The following is a 17,488-nucleotide window of genomic DNA, read 5'->3' on the forward strand; positions in this document are numbered from 1 at the left end:
CAGTGTGTCTAGTGCTGTTAACAGTTACTTGGCCCAAATGTGGCACAAGTCCGCAATGCAGATGCGACTGCTAGGAGGACTTTGTGACGGCCAAGGTAATCCGGCCCGAACATGCTTGCTGTCTGGGTCCATATTCACTGACAGTACTGTCTTTTTTTTCAACCTGGTCTCCAAGTTTTACTTATCAAAAGAAAAATGTTTGATAGTGGGCAGGGCTGAACAATTTGGGGAAAATATCTCATTTCAATTTTTTCAATATTCTAACTGTGATTTAAACTGCAATTAATTACCATAAATTAAAGTCAAAACCTGTTTTTGGGCCAAAAAGACCAGCACATCAACTTTTTCTGGCATGAAGTCTGAACACATACCATAATGTGCCAAAAAGCCATTTAGCTGTTGGGTTGTTTTCATATACACATTATGTGGGTGCTTGGATGCAGTTCACAAGCTCCATGTTATCAGATTAAGGTCCTCAATTTAAAACTTATTAGGTGATAAATAAAATGGCAGGTTTTTCAAGCTTGATCTACAAATACTTATTCTATTAGTAGTGGTAGGTGTCCCAAGTAGCCTTTAGCCTCTTATTCTCCAGGGTATATTTTGGTTTTTCCATCTGAATTTACACGCTCAAATTGTAAGGCAAATTATTCAGTAAGTGCATGAAATAAATGCAATTATTTTATTTATTTATTTATTAATTTATTTATTGTAAAGGCTCCCCTCAAATTAACAGAACATGTTTTATGATCATACATATTGCTATATGCCTACATTTGACTGCTGAAAGCCAAAAATCTTAGACGATCTTTGTATTATTTTATAAAAATAATTTTTACAGAGTAGATCACTGAAGAGATGATCTGTTTATATTTTATAGCCCACATTTGTGGAAAAATGGGTCAACTTTCAGTAGAAAAAAAAACGTGAGTTCAGCTTCTTTTATTATAAGGGTTTATAATTACATTACCTATCTATTTGACTGGAAGGAAGACAGTTACAACTCTCATATGACACCCACCTTTTGAACGTAGCTTATGAAACTTTGATGGCATTATTTGCACAGTGACACTTTTATTAAAACTGCATTGTAACACCTAAGTACTTTCAGATTACAATGTGAACTCTTTTGTCCACCATAGATCTGCTTTATTCCTGAATCTTGCAGGTCAGTGCAACTGAAGTCCAGGTCTCTCAGGGATGACTGTTGCTTGCAGAGCACTGGCAATGTCTTTACAGGATTCCCCAGTGAGTCTGTACAAAGTGGTCATCAGCCATTTCCATTTTAAATTTTTCAAAGAACAGCTGTTAAAATATAGTAAGTGAAATTTTTAAAGTGGAATTTGTGAATCGGCTATACATAATCAACTCATGGGTACATGGAGACACATGCAACCAACCACACGTGCCTATAGCAACAGAAGTACTGACAGGAATAAAAGTTAATGAATTAAGTATTTTTTCACATCACCACAGATAACACTTCTAGTAATGCATAATGAGGGCACAATGTATTCCCTCTTAAAAATAAAGGTGGCACACATGGTTATTAATATGATGTAGAAAGACCATTTTTGGGTCCCTGAAAAAACTTTCAATGGATCTTTCTTGACCTGTCCAGGGTGTGTCCTGTCTTCCATCCAATGACTGCCTGGATAGACTCTAGCTCCCCCCGCAACCCAGAAGAATAAGTGGCTTAGAAGATATATGTGTGTGTGATGTTTCTTTAGAAAACCACTGATGTAAATGATGTTCAAGTGTGAAGGATAAAACCAGTTTTATCTCCATTTCAACATGTTAGTATTCAATGGACACAGCTACAAAGCTAAACCTAGGCTTCATGGTCAAGGTGGTCACTGTAGTCTACAACACAAAACTGTCTATTGACCTTCTTGGTTTGCAGGACGTGTCATCTTTTGAGTTGATGGCTTTGAAATTAGCTGGTTCAACACAAGTATTTTTTCTTTTGATTTATCGGCCACTAAAATCTACTTTTAACTTCTTATCTGAGTTAAGTGCCCGAGTATGTGTGTCCTGTCATGATAGTTCCTGGGGACTTTTATATATAATATATATATTATATATATATTACTTTTATATATAATATATAACAACAAATATATATTTATATATATTTGTTGACTCAAATGTCAAATGACTTAATATCTGTGCTGAACTGTTTTGGTTTGTCTCCATATGTTGATTTCCCCATACATTCCTGTGGATTCCACAAGTCTAAAACTGTTGTGACGGGCCTGTGCCATTACAGGTGGACTTGTAGTGGGTGGGGCTGAAGGCCTCATCAAGAACACTACTTACAGCTGTGTGGGGTGCTTGTGGGGGAGCTCCTCTTTTGTTTCGTTGTTTGTGTCCTGGGCAGTTTGGTTTTTTGGGCCAGTTTTCTTTTGTTATTTTGCTTCTGTTTATTTTGGCCTACAGTTTTGTCCTTGAGATTTTTGCACCAGACCCTTAAGTTTATTTCCCATTAAAATCATTTTTTCATTTATTTACTGTGTGCTTCCCTTTGATTTGTCATGATGTTGAGCCAGCCGTGACACTGTCTTCTCTACCATCAGTAAGTTTCTTTTTTATTTGTTTTTTAATCATAGGTCTTAGTTGGTTTGAGTTATATGTTACTGATAGATGTCATTTAGTTGCTCTACAACATCAAAGATCAGATGCAGGCACTGTTCTGCAAGGTGTTTCAGAGGGATCAGTGAATGGCTCTCTCCTTTTCGTTGTATACTTGTTGCCCCTTGATCAAATATCTGTATTTTTCATCTGTTATGCTGATGAAAAAGAAAGATTTATGTCAGTACACAAGCACTCACACCTCTTCCTCCTTCTGCCTTACTAGTATGCATCCATGACATTAAGCAGTGGATCAATGCAATTTTTTCATGCTAAATACTGATAAAACTGAATTATTGCTCATTGTATCAAATTTCCTGAATGTGAGACATCCAGAGTTTGAGATTTTGCTTGATGGGATAAAGCAAAATTTAACACACAAACTCAGGGATCATCTAAACAATATTTTAATTCACATTCTTAACAAATCCATGAACAACATCATGGCAAATTTTGAAAGACACTTTCCTCACTATCTCCAGACTACACACTGAGCTCTTCAATCCATCAGCCAGAAGGTCATTGTTACTGAGGTCCAGCTCTTTCAAGGATTAGTCTGGTTTTTGCACAACTGAAGCAATATATTTACAGAACTGCTCAGTGAGTTTACAGTGAGACAGTCTGTAGAAATTAGAGGAAAAGAGAGAGTATTTTATTGTCATCACTTTTCAAGATAATTTTGCAGATCGAGTGTCAGAAAAACAAAATGACTGAAGAAGAAAACTAATCATAGGTGTAAGTTTTTGAAATTTAGTTTTGGACTGAAAGTGGCACTGAAAAAAGTAACTTCAACTTTTTCTGGTCTGAGGCTTGAACACCTAATAAAGTGTGCCAGACAGCCAGTTAGTTGTAGTCTTCCTGTCATGTACACATCATAGGGGTGTTTGGTAGCAGTTTACATGCTCTATGTTTACTGGTTAAGTCCTCCACTTAAAAATTGTAGACTATAATTACAGTATCAGCTTTTGCAATTCTCATTTCAAAACAATTGGGTAAGACATTGTAGGTGTAGGTGTCTCATGTGGCCTTTAAAGAAGAAAAGGCTGAAGCAAAAACAAACCTCTCATTTGTGGTGACATTGTACTGCTTGTCTTTGACAAGAATACTTTTGCATAATCTGTGATAAAAAACAACAATCCAAATATCCAAGCTAGGTTAAGTTTCACAAAAGTACTAACTGCCTTTGATTGCATTGTTTACACAGTGACACTTTTTATTAACCCTGCATTGTAACAGCCCTGCGATGGACTAAAGATCTGTCCAGGGTGTTTCCTGCCTTCCTCCCAATGACTGCAGGGCTAGGTTCCAGCACTCCCCGTGACAATGAAGGATAAGCGGCTTAGAAAAAGTGTGTGTGTGTGTGTGTGTGTGCGCATTGTAACACTTATCTAAGTACTTTCGGATTACAATATGAACTCCAACAGAGATCTGCTTTATTCCTGAATCTTGCAGGTCATTGCAACTGAGGTCCAGGTCTCTCAGTGTTGACTTTGTTGCTTGCAGAGTGCTGGCAATATCTTTACAGGATTCCCCAGTAAAGTTTTACAATCTGGGAGTCTGTACAAAATGGTAAAGGTCACATTCGTTGAAAGAAGTGTCATGAAACTCAAATAAGGAGGCATGATTCTTATGCACTTGTTATTGTGCCACACAAAGCAACTGTGATTGGACATGTTCAGACTCCAGGACTTTTTTTGAACGACTAAACAAGCAGTCATTTTGGGATCCCACACATCATGGGGGTGTTTGGTAGCAGTTTACATGCTCTTTGTTATCTGATTAAAGTCCTCCACTTAAAACTTGTGAACTATAATTAAAATAACTTTTCTCATCTAAAAACCATTGTTTAAGACATTGTAGTGGTAAGTGTCTCATGTGGCCTTTAAAGAAGAAAAGGCTGAACACAAAACAAACATCTCATTTGTGGTGACATTGTACTGCTTGTCTTTGACAAGAGGGCTTTTGCATTATCAGCGATACATCAATTAAGCTGAACCTATTCTAAACTGCCTGTGTGTCAGCACCTGGATCAGACTACTAATTTAAAGCAAACTGAAGATGTTTTTGTACGGGCAGTGAAACAAGAGGTCATCCACCAAAAAATCCAAGTTAGGTTCACAAAAGTACCCACTGCCTTTGATTGCATTACTCACACAATTGCACTTAATAACACTTACCTAATTACTTTCATCAGAGATCTGCTTTATTCCTGAATCTTGCAGGTCATTGCAACTGAGGTCCAGGTCTCTTAGGGATGACTTTGTTGCTTGCAGAGTGCTGGCAATGCCTTTACAGAATTCCCAAGTGATTTTACAATCTGACAGTCCATACAGAACCGTAAAGGGCAAATTTGTTGAAAGAAGTCAAAAAACACAAATAAGGAACTCGCTGTACTGAATTTCCTGATTGTGAGACATCTAATACTCATTATTTAATTTTAAGTCCAATATGCTGAGGTAGACAGGTAAATTAATAAGTTTATTGACATCCAAATATTCATCTGACTATATGATCTTGAGTTGTGGAAAGGGCAATACATTTAGTTTTCAGAGCTTTTTTCTTTAGAACTAAATATATGAAGTTCAAACTTTGGGGCAAGAAGAAATGCATTAGTTTGCATATTGTAAAGGTACTCACATAACGTGTAATGTGTCATTCTACCTCTAGGTGGCCCAAAGCCCGTCTCGGTGTCTATCAGTCCCTCTGGTGAAATAGTGGAAGATTTAACTCTGAATGTTTTGTGGAAGTAATTCATTGATGTGCACCAACAACCTTATAACATTCATGTAAACTGCCCAATTATTTAAGAATAATGTTTTGTAGACCCTCCAAAGCATGTGTTAGTGTCCCCTGGTAAGAAAATTGAGGGCAGTTCAGTGACTCTGACCTTCAGCACTGATGCAAACCCACCTGTGCAGAACTACACCTGGTTTAAAGAAGGTGGAAGCTCACCTGTAGGATCTGGACACAGTTACAGAGCGCTACACTCTCAGAAGAAGAGGTATGAAATTGTCACTGGGGTGGGACCCTCGAGGGTGTATCTCAGTACCTTTAGCCAGAAAACATTGAACCATAATCCATTGAAATTATATTTTCTAAGTTGTATTGACATCACACACCCCATCTCGTCTCCAGGCTTTTTATTTTACTGTTCTGTTTTAAAATATTTTTTATTTTATGAAAGGATACAAATACAAAAAACTTTTCACCTGGAAAAACTTATTTAAGGTACACAGTTAGACCTTAAAACGACTGTTGTACACTGTGATGAATGAAAAATGTACCTGCACAGTACCTTTATTTCTAACAGTGTACAGAGTGGATCCTACTACTGTGTGGCTCAGAATGAATATCGATCTCAGAAATCAGAAGGAGTGCCTGTCATTTAAAATGGGATTAATAATCGGGGAAATGTCTTAAGCTGAAAAACAATTTGTAAATTAGATCAATTTTCAATAGACTGACACATTTCTGTGCACACAGGGGTTGGACATGCAGTTCTGTATGCTGTTTCTGGGGTCACTGTTGGATATATGTTCATCCATTTTCATTGCTATTTGTGTTTAAGGTAAGCATATGCATCTTGTACTCTATAATATCACCAGGGTAAAAAATACTTTAATACTTTAAATACTTTTAATTTATTTATTTTTTATTAATGTTAAAATAATGATACAATGGATAATGTGGTTCAGCTATATACCTGAAGCAGGCAAATAAAACATTTTTCAGTGAAATTAAAGAAATGCTCTGGCAAAAAATCTGATTTACACTATTTTTAGTGCTGGAACTAACACTAGAACATTAGAAGTCACTAATCACTCAAACCTTACTCAAACCTTTTCAATAAGTGACTACATAAAGCGTCTTGTAGCTAAAAGCAAAGAGGCAACATTTAGACACCAAACATGTCTTGGCCAAACTACTATATCTAGCATGTCTGGAAAGCTGTGAATGTTATATTTTTCACCCAACCATTCCTTTAAAACTTTCTCTCTTCTAATCTCCATACTCGTTAATAAATTCTTAAATCTTTACAATATATACTACTTTAAATCTACTAATACTGATGTGACAGGAAATAAAATGAATGAATCCTTGTTCACTCAACAGATTACTCATAATCAATGACATATTCACACATCACAGAGACAGACCGAAGAGCCTGGATTCTCCAGACCAAACCCTGCATAGAGGGGTTCAGTGAATGTTGTGTGGAACGTGTGCAAGTGGCTCAGCTTATACTTGTCAGAGGAGACACTGTAGAAAGACAGAGTGCCAGCCAGGCAGTCCAGAAGCACTCCTACTCTACTGGAGAATGAGAAACTTGGAGGCATGATTCTTATGCACTTGTTATTGTGCCACACAAAGCAACTGTGATTGGACATGTTCAGACTCCAGGACTTCTTTGAACGACCAAACAAGCAGTCATTTCGGGATCCCTTCCTACTGATTCCTTTGTATGTAACTGCAATAACAGCCCCCTGAGTCCATTCAGCCTCCCAGTAACAGCGTCCAGACAGACTTTCTGTACATAACACTTGAGTCATGTGCTTAAATCTCTGTTTATCATTGGGGTATGGCTGATCCTCTTCAACAAGTGTTATTTTCTTGTCGTCATCGGACAGAGCGAGACGCACATTTGCTGTTTTTAGGTCCAGTGCCAGCTTACAGGCATCTACATGGTGGAAAAGAAATTTTTAATATTAATGAAATGCATTAAGCAGATGCAGATTTCTTATACAGCAAAAGTATCTGTAAAACCTACTGTAGATATTTCTATTTGAATTTGCCTCTGAACCCAATGTTTCCTTTAATGCTGGGCCAAACAATACTCATTGATATTTCCAAACGAGCACTCATTCTAAGAATCATTTTGGACAACAATAATATTAGTGTTTTTTTTTTTAGTGGTCTACCTAAGGAAGAGTTACACTTATATTTTAATGGTCTTATGTCCACCAAAACCATTTTTTCCCCCTTGTGTGCGAGTGAAGTGTAAACTCCATAGACATCCAGTTAAATCACACATACTCACTTTCTATAGTGTTCTAAACTTTATTTAAAGTAATGTTTAACTAAAATGTGCTCATCTTGGTGTGGTAGTTGCATTTGAGTGCAGGAGCTACTCTACAGGTGTGAAACTCATTAACATAACTTTGTGAATTTGTCAAAATAAATACATCTGCTGTTTGCAATGACTAGTATTAAACCTACTATAAAAAACAGTTTAATTAGAAAAGAAAAGAAGAAAACGAGGTAATAAAGAGGCTGACATATTGTGGTACTTCAGAATAACTACACTCCATGGTAAACCAGCCTCTTATCGTGACTAAACATTTTTTTTCTCATCTGATAATTTAAAGCACTTCAATGGCCACATGGAAAGCAGTTTATACTTATTTCATCATTTGTGCCAGCCCTAGTATTATAATACTACTACTACTACTACTACTACTAATAATAATAATAATAATAATAATAATAATAATACATTTTATTTATATAGCACATTTCATGCTGGTGGCAGCTCGTAGTGCTTTACAGACAGGTAATACAGCTTAAGAGCAATACAAGAAATTAAAGTATTAATTTAGAATCACATAAGACAATGACATATCAAGGCAGAAGATAAATACCACAAGATGTAGAGTTTTAATTAAATGCTAAGTTAAAGAGATACATTTTTAGATGGTTCTTACAAGTGAGCTTGACTGTCTAATAAAATGTGAATTGAGTTCCACTGTTTAGAAGCAGATCTAAGATCATGTGCTAGAACATAAACAGACAGACATTGTGTGATGTAAGCAGTGCCTTAAAAAAAATAGTAGCAGAACTTAAAAATCTATCCTGAATAATACAGGTAGCCAGTGCAGTTCTTTCAAAATGGGAGTGACATGATGTCTCTTTTTAGTTTTTGTTAGGATCCATGCTGATGCATTCTGTATGAGTTGTAGAGGATGGATTGATTCCTTACGTCCAGTAAGAAGAGCATTACAGTGATCAACTCTGCTTGTAACAAATGAATGAACAATTTTCTCTACATCACTCAGAGATAAAAAAAGGCTGAACTCAAATGATAAAAAGCTACTTTAGTGACTGTGTTTACATGTGAGACAAAACTATTACATCTGCACTTTCCTATTTAAGGCTCTTGTGAAGTGCTAATATTACATGAGTTCTGTCTGTATGTGTGGATGTTCATGTAAACATACATTTCTTGAGTCCTGGTGCCATTCTCAGTTCTCCACTTCGGTCCATTCTAGAAAATGAGACAAAAACTGTAAATATACACAGAAATTAAAGCTGGTTTTAACTTTAAACCGTGTGGTTTTCTATAAGCATCAAACCTAAACATCTCACATACAGGACACTTGACTAATAATTTTTCCACCACTGCATGATAACTAGACTGTATCGTGATCATTATCATCATATGAGTTTCTGTGATAAACACATTGTTAACAGCTGCCATGACCAAACAGAACAAACACACAGTGCCAAAGTGACAATTAGATTGGCGAGAATGTAGCATTAGCACCTTCTTGAGTGGAGAACAAACTATTCTGCTAAATAGCAAGTGACAAAAGACCCACATGCACAACTTAAAAACTACTGTATCTTGAGCTAGCAGCCTGTTAAAATGCTTAAAATGTGATGAATGTTCTCAAGGTTTGTGTGTAAAACACAGACTGTATAGTAAAATGTATGAAGCAGTATTGGCTACTGTCACAAAAAACCTGAATCATCTTTAGGAGCTTTAAGAAATTTGTTTTTGTAGAACTTCTCAAAGTCTTTCAAGCATGTATTTTCTATTGTTGTCCACAGGGAAATAAGCACCATGACTGAAAAGCACTCCTCTAGCCTGAGTAATGCATTTTATATATTTAAACCAATTTTTCCATCATCTATGACTCCTCTTTTACATACCATACACATACAAATCCCTCACATACAATTTGACATTCACTATGAATCCTCTGCTTACTTGAGGGCGTTCAGTTTATAGGTTGGATTATTCTCCTTTGAGATGAGCAGGTTCACTCCTAAATCTCCTGGGTGGTTGTAGCTCAAGTCCAGCTCTCTCAGGTGTTTGGGGTTTAAACACAGAGCAGAAGCAACTGAAGAACAGCCATTCTCTGTGATACAACAGCCAGACAATCTAGACAGAGAGAAGGATACAGAGACAAACCCCAGAAACACTGGTTAAGTGTTCTCCAGCTTTATACATTTTGTATATAATGTATACAGCATAATGTAAGTTCATATTCCAACACATAATCTTTAATCTGTTGTTACTGGCCTTCTGCAAATTACCTTCTGTGAATTATAAAAACATGGAGAAACTCATAAAATAACTCTTATTTTGCTTCTTAACTGTGGAACTTAATTCCACCTTTCATAAGACAACCAAACTCTGCACACACTTTTAAGATACATTTGAAAACCTCTCTTAATTTATCTTTTAATTAACACACTACTATTCACATCACATCACTATCACCTGTCTGAAAAGTAATGTGGACTCTTACCTGTATGAAAAATAAAGTTCTTTAACAATAATAACATTAAGGCACTTGCCTCAATATCTCCAGACTACAGTCTGAGCTCTTCAATCCATTAGCCAGAATTGCCACTCCTGAATCTTTCAGGTCATTGTTACTGAGGTCCAGCTCTCTCAAGGATGAGTCTACTTTTTGCATAACTGAAGCAACATGTTTACAGGACTGCTCAGTGAGTTTACAGTCAGAGAGTCTGTAGAAAATAGAGGGAAAGAGGGGATTTCATTGTCATCACTTTTTAAGACCATTTTAAAAATCAATTCAGTGTCAGAAAAACAAAATGACTGCAAGAGGAAATCTAATGCTGATCTTGGGCTTTAAACATATGTGTATGTTTTTGAAATTAGCTGTGGACTGCCAGAGGCACTGAAAAAAGTAACTTTTTTCTGTTCTGAGGCTTGAACACCTAGCACAGTATGCCAGGCAGCCAGTTAGTTGTGGTCTTCTTGTCATGTACACATCATGGGGTGTTTGGTAGCAGTTTACATGCTTTATTTTATCTGGTTAAAGTCTTCCACTTAAAACCTGTAAACTATAATTAAAATAACTTCTCATTTAAAAACAATTAATTAGGTCTAATTAATTAAGACATTGTAGGGGTAGGTGTCTTATATGCCCTTTATCTCATTTATGGTCACATTGTACTGCTTGTCTTTGACAAGAAGGCTTTTGCTTTATCAGTGATAAAACAACAATTAAGCCGAATCTATTCTAAACTGCCTATGTGTGAGCACCTAGATCAGGCTACTAATTTAAAGCAAACTGAAGATGTTTTTGTACTGATGGTGAAAAAAAGAGGTCATCCACCAAAAAACTCCAAGCTAGATTAAGTTTCACAAAAGAACCAACTGCATTTGATTACATTATTTACAGTGACACTTTTATTGCATTGCACTGCATTGTAACACTTACCTAAGGACTTTCAAATTACAATGTGAACTTTTTAGGCCAACAGAGATCTGCTTTATTCCAGAATCTTGCAGGTCATTACAACTGAGGTCCAGGTCTCTCAGGGATGACTTTGTTGCTTGCAGAGCACTGGCAAGGTCTTTACAAGATTCCCCAGTAAGTTTACAATCTGAGAGTCTGTACAAAACGTTAAAGAGCACATTTCATTGAAACAAGTGTCATGAAAGTTGAATAAGGTACTGCCAAGAATGGTTTGTGCTTTTACTTTACTGAACCCCAATAAAACATCTATCAGCCATTTCCATTTTAGAGCATATTTATCAAAGCACAGCTGCTAAATAATAGAATAGTTGGTGAAGCTTGTGAAGTGGAACAGACAACAAAGAATATTGGCTGTAATTTTGAGTTGTAAGAACTTGCTAAGGAAAAAAGGATTCATACATAATTTGTTGCATAAATGACCAGCATCCAAATGAATGAGCCTTTAGCTTGGGCAAGGTTTCTTTAGTAGAAATTACACCACAAAACTGTCAATAACCAGGAATTAGTCCACTTTGCTGTAGCCTTTCTGCAGAAACAAGTATTACTTGCCATGAGCTTAAAAAAACTGTGTCGATTACATTTTCTGATAATCTGTAAGTGAAATGAGGAAGTCTTTGCTGATACAATGGTAGAAAGTAAAATACTTTGCCAATTAAACCTCACCAAACAAATGGAAGTACAGTATTTTAACCCTGAGTGATTACACCATATATCTGGATGTAACTGCCCTAGGTGCTGATGGAATTCAGCTTCTTTAGTAAAAGTAACACCATTATATATTTTTTTTTCTTTGGTGACTAACCTCAATGTCTCCAATTTACAGTGTGAATTCTTTAGGCCAGCAGAGAGCTGCTTCACTCCTTCATCTTGCAGGTCATTGTAACATAGGTCCAGCTTTCTCAGGGATGAGTTCAGCGAATGCAGACCTGAAGCAATATCTTTACATGACAGTTTGGAGAGCTTACAGCTAGAGAGACTGTCAAAGAGAGGCAAAAAAATGATATTTTTTTTTACGTTTATCTAAAAAGTGATGTGAATATTTACCTTTAAACTATAAACAATTTCATAAAAGCATGAAAGCAAGAAAAATTATTCCAACAAGATATTTAGTATACTCAAGGAATATCTTGATACTGAATCCTGATAATGGATCAGGACCATCCCTAACACTTACCTTAGGATCTCTAGTTTACAATGTGAACACTTAAGCCCATTATAGAGCAGTTTCATTCCTGAATCCTGTAGGTCGTTGTTGCTCAGGTCAAGCTCTCTCAGAGGTGAGTTAGCTGATTGCAAAGCTGAAGCGACATTTTCACAGGAGTCCTTGGTTAGATTACAGTCTGACAGGCTACAAGAAAAAGAAATTGAGAAACATTTTGAATAACTGATCAGTCTTTCCTGGGCAAGGTTTACCCAGATATAAAAATATAAAATAAGATAACTTTACTCCTTTAATCCTTAATGATTTACCCCTGAAATATTTGCTTTAAACTGGTAATCTGACACTCTTGAATAACTGATGATTGGTTTCCCAGACAGAGAGCAAGCCTAGTCATAGATTACAAAGAATCTCTATTCAGAACACTGTGTAGTCCAGGTCTAGGCTTATTCCCTGTCCAGGAAACCAATCCAGAATTTATTTGGAACTGAACACAGTTCTGGTAAGGAACAATCAGATAACTCACAAAGCCTTTCTGCAGTTTCTCACAGCTGGGATCAGTCTCCTACGGCCCTCTTCTGATGTGTTGTATTTCTTCAGGTCTAACACCTCCATCACCTCTTCTGATGCTTGAAACATGTTAGCCATTGCTGAACAATGTGCAAGAGAAAGCTTTTTGGACTTTTTCTTGGACACGAGATAAGCCTGAATTTCTTGCTGAAGAGAATTATCTTTCATTTCAATCAAGCAGTGTGACAGATTGATCCACCTCTCAGGGTTGATGTTCTTTTTTTGGCCGCGTTTGAGGTTCTGTATTATTTTCTGAATGCTCTCTGAACTACTGTAAATGTTTGTCAGTAGGCCTTTTAGGAGTCTTTGACTAGACTCCAGAGTAATGCCATGAAGGAAACGAAGGAAAAGATCAAGGTGTCCATTCTTACTCTTTAAGGCTTCATCCACTGCATTCTTCATAAACACTTCCAGGGGTGTTTCTGCAGCCTTTGCCTTTGGGAGAAACATCTTGATTTTCTCCAGGTTCTTGCACAGGTAGCAGTAGAATACGTACAAAGCAGCAAAAAACTCCTGAAAGCTCAGGTGCACAAAGCAGTAGACCTTTTCTCGGTAAAACACAGATTCCACCTTAACTATTTCAGTGCATAGCCCAGAGTACCAGGAAGCCTCTTTGACATCAATGCCACACTCTTTCAGGTCTGATTCATAGAACAAGGCATTGCCCTTAAGCAGCTGTATGAAAGCCAGTTCAGAAAGTTTGAGGATCATCTCTCTGTTGTCCTCCAGAAGTTTTTTAGCATCTTCTTCATGTCTCTCATCAAACTTTTGATTCTTTGTGTTTGTTTGAATGAGCAGAAAGTGAGAGTACATTTCAGTAAGAGTTGTGGGGATTTCTTTGTCACAGTTCTGACTCAACCAAGGCTGAAGTGCAGTAACTGAAATCCAACAAAAGACTGGTATTTGGCACATAATGTGAAGGCTTCTTGCTGACCTAATGTGCGAGATGATTCTGTTGGCCTGATCCTTATTTTGCACTCTCTTTTTGAAATATTCTTCCTTCTGGAGGTCACTGAATCCCTGAATCTCTGTCACATGGTCAACATACTTAAAGGGCACCAGATTGGCTGCTGCTGGCCTTGAAGTTATCCAAATACGAGCAGAAGAGAGTAGTTCCTTGTTGATGAGGTTTATTATCAATGAATCCACTGTGGATTTAATGTCAACATTACTGACAATTGCTGTTTGTCTAAAATTCATATGAATTCTACTTTCCTCAAGGCCATCAAAAATGAACAAAATTTTCTCGTCAACATACAGGTTTGAATGGCAGCCCTTCAATTCAGGATGTAAGCGAACCAAAAGTTCATGTAGACTACAACATTCGTCCTTAATCAGGTTTAGCTCACGAAATGGAAGTACAAACAGAAATATGATGTCTTTGTTGGCCTTATTCTCTGCCCAGTCAAGGATGAATTTCTGCACAGAGACGGTTTTTCCAATGCCAGCTACACCTTTTGTAAGAACAGTTCTGATTTCTTCATTTCCTCTAAAAATGTCATTGCAGTTGATTCTGGTCTCATGTGAGGATTCTGAATTTTCAATGTTTAAAACCTCATGTTCCTTATTTAACTTTCTGCCATCTCCTTCTGTCACAGTGAGATCTGTGTAGATGTCATTCAGTGGGATCTTTTTACTACTGTAGGCCGTCTCTTCAACTATGAACTTATTTTTATTTTTTAGCCAGAGTTTATGATTCCTCACGACACTCTGAAGATCGTTCCCTGTGGGCAAGAGGGTGAAGAGAGGTACATATTACTTACTAAGTTTGCTATCCAATTAGAATTGCCCAATAACCTGTAACAATACAATTCATGCTGGGGAACTATCGTTTGTTGTATTCAACATATTAAATGGTCTAAAAAAAATGCTCACACCTCCGAAGTTCCATTCAGTTAATGGTCGCTTTGACTGAAAAATAAATAAAATAAGAGTGGCCTTTGACATTTACACATCAGTAAATTAAAAAAAAATATTACCTTCAAGCGATTTTGTCCGTTGACTAACCCTGGAGTCTGTCAGAGTTGATAGTTCTCCTTTATTGGTTGGTTGACATGCATGCTCATTGTGGATCTGCGAACTTGACGGCCTTCGTTTTTTTAAAGACTGCTCGTTGAGATCAGGGTTTGTCTGTTGTCCTTGCATCTGTTTTAGTATGTTATTTGCAAGTTTATTTTGATTCATCTTCTTCAAGATGTCTACAGCAACTTTGAGTGCATTTCCATCATAGACACTAATCATTGCTGTTGCCACTTCTGTTCTTGATTTTTCATGCAGCTTTGCCCATGGAATATTTGAGTAGCCCACTGGTGGGCAACTGGTAAGGAAATATGTGAATCTTTTCAGGTCATCATTAATCAGCTCATCGAGAGCGTTAATAAGAATGTGTGGAGATGATGTCATGGTGAAAGGCTGAAACAAAGCAGACTGAAGATGTGAACAAAAGAGTTGAGATTTTATTAAAGTCCCACTACATGAAGTTGAAAATACTGGAAACTGTACATTGTTTGATCTTTATAAATCTGACACAAAAAAGGCGGAATCTGGAAATCTACATAAAATACGACAAATGTCATGACCGAATACACTACATTTCCCATGCTGTACCACCATCTTTACTTTTAATGCTTTCAGTTTCCATGAACTATGACCATGCAAATACAATGCACACACTACATTTCCCATTATGCTCTTCTTATGATCTTTTCTTTGAACGCTTTCAGTTTCCAGGCAGTCAGGCTGTACGCCAACTGTTCTCAGTACAATGCTAACAAGAAGTCAACAGGCTAAATCTCACATGTCTACCAGCTCCCTATATAGTGTGCTTTGTAAGTAATGAAATAATGGCTTCTATGCCCAAATCCTACATTATTTGTCACATAGGAAGCCATTTAATTTCAGCAAAACTGCAGAATTCCCAATGTAACATTAAATGCACTATTTGGCTGTAGAAAGCTATCGTCGCAAAAAGAGGATCAGAACAGGGAGAAAGAGCGAAAGGAAGGTCAAGACAGGGAAAGGGAGTGAAAAAAGGACCGGACCGAAAAAAGGATAGGAACAAGGAGAAGGAGTGGAAGGAGGATCAGAACAGGGAGAAGGAGCAGAAGGAGGATAAAAACAGGGAAAAGGAGTAAAAGGAGTAAAAGGAGGATAAAAACAGGGAGAAGGAGTAAAAAGAGGGTAAAAACAGGGGGAAGGAGTGAAAGGAGGATAAGAACAGAGAGAAGGAGCAGAAGGAGGATCAAGACTGGGAAAGGGAGCGAAAAAAGGACCGGAACAGAAAGAAGGAGGAGTGAAAGAGGGACCAGAACAAGGAGAAGGAGTAAAAAGAGGATAAGAACAGAGAGAAGGAGTGAAAAGAGGATAAGAACAGAGCGAAGGAGTGAAAAGAGGATAAGAACAGAGAGAAGGAGTGAAATGAGGATAAGAACAGAGAGAAGGAGTGAAATGAGGATCAGAACAGGGAGATGGAGTGAAACAAGGATCAGAACAGAGAGAAGGAGTGAAAGGAGGATCAGAACAGAGAGAAGGAGTGAAAGGAGGATCATAACAGAGAGAAGGAGTGAAAGGAGGATCAGAACAGAGAGAAGGAGTGAAAGGAGGATCAGAACAGGGAGAAGGAGTAAAATGAGGATCAAAACAGAGAGAAGGAGCTCGTCTTTTATGAAAGGTTCTGAAACAGACTTCGGAGACAAAAATGTGTGACTAAAGCAAAAAAGACTGTCTCAGTGTCCACACAGGTCACAAAGGAGAGCATTTCATAGCGACTGGTTGGAGAAAGTTTCCTAGTTGGAGTCTGAACTCAGAAAACATGCAGGTTACTGTTTCTTTCATGGCTCTATTACCACCACGACTGACGGCAGCAACAGCAGCGGGGGTGTCCAGCCTTATTCATTAAGTGTGGCTGCAGCGTTTGATCCCAAACAAGCAGAAGCGCACCGGAGTCCACTTCTTTAGAAAGTTAGTTTCAGTTTCCTCAACAACTGATCATGTGGGCTCCAGCTTTGTTTGAGTGGCGAAGCTAAAGTCAGCTTCTCGTTCGAATTTTCTCGTTCCACCTTAAATGGTGCAGCATTTATACAACGTCTCAGGCGCCAGAATGTAACTGCTGCACCATTTAAGGCAGAACGAGAAAATTCGAACAAGAAGACGGGGAACAATACGCGGACTTCAGCTTCGAGTTTGAATGAAAACCTCCAGCCACACCGGCTTTTGTGAATAAGATTGCACACCCCAGAACAAGCATCCGTCTAAAAACTTCGACCTACGCGCACAATAGAAACTTACAGGCAGTATTTTTGCAGTTTTACATCTTGAAGGTTGCGTACATTACCTGTGTAATACCAGCGGATCTCCTTGACAAAAGAAGCGTGACGAGGAAAGTTTCTCGCTCGTTTATCCATGAACATGGGAATTATGGGACATGTAGTTCTGTATCAGGATCACCCGTTACATAACTTAGCTAACTACTAAACAATCAACTATTATTCAGAAGTTATAATGTTTAAAGTTGTATTTGCCAGTGTTGGGAAAATTCATTTTTCCCCAAAAGCTACTCCATTGGAAGTTCTCAGTTGTTTCACATGTGGATTAAGAAAAAATATGGAGTCTTTGT

The 17,488-nt window shown here is 37.5% G+C and overlaps 1 protein-coding gene across 1 annotated transcript; it reads right to left on the reverse strand.

Annotated features, from left to right (window-relative positions):
- Positions 1 to 5,988: 5,988 nt before the first annotated feature.
- Positions 5,989 to 17,269, reverse strand: LOC118800119 (NACHT, LRR and PYD domains-containing protein 12-like). The gene is made up of 10 exons (XM_036560266.1): positions 17,207 to 17,269; positions 14,853 to 15,285; positions 12,830 to 14,597; positions 12,319 to 12,492; positions 11,947 to 12,120; positions 11,106 to 11,279; positions 10,213 to 10,386; positions 9,620 to 9,793; positions 8,847 to 8,893; positions 5,989 to 7,309 (listed from the first exon to the last, which is right to left on the reverse strand). The coding sequence occupies exons 2-10, from the start codon at positions 15,274 to 15,276 to the stop codon at positions 6,768 to 6,770; spliced, it is 3,651 nt and encodes a 1,216-aa protein (XP_036416159.1). The 5' UTR covers positions 15,277 to 15,285; positions 17,207 to 17,269; the 3' UTR covers positions 5,989 to 6,767.
- Between the last annotated feature and the right edge of the window lie 219 nt (positions 17,270 to 17,488).

The sequence above is a fragment of the Colossoma macropomum genome, unplaced genomic scaffold, assembly GCF_904425465.1.
Source record: "Colossoma macropomum unplaced genomic scaffold, Colossoma_macropomum, whole genome shotgun sequence".
In the NCBI taxonomy this organism is placed as follows: domain Eukaryota; kingdom Metazoa; phylum Chordata; class Actinopteri; order Characiformes; family Serrasalmidae; genus Colossoma; species Colossoma macropomum.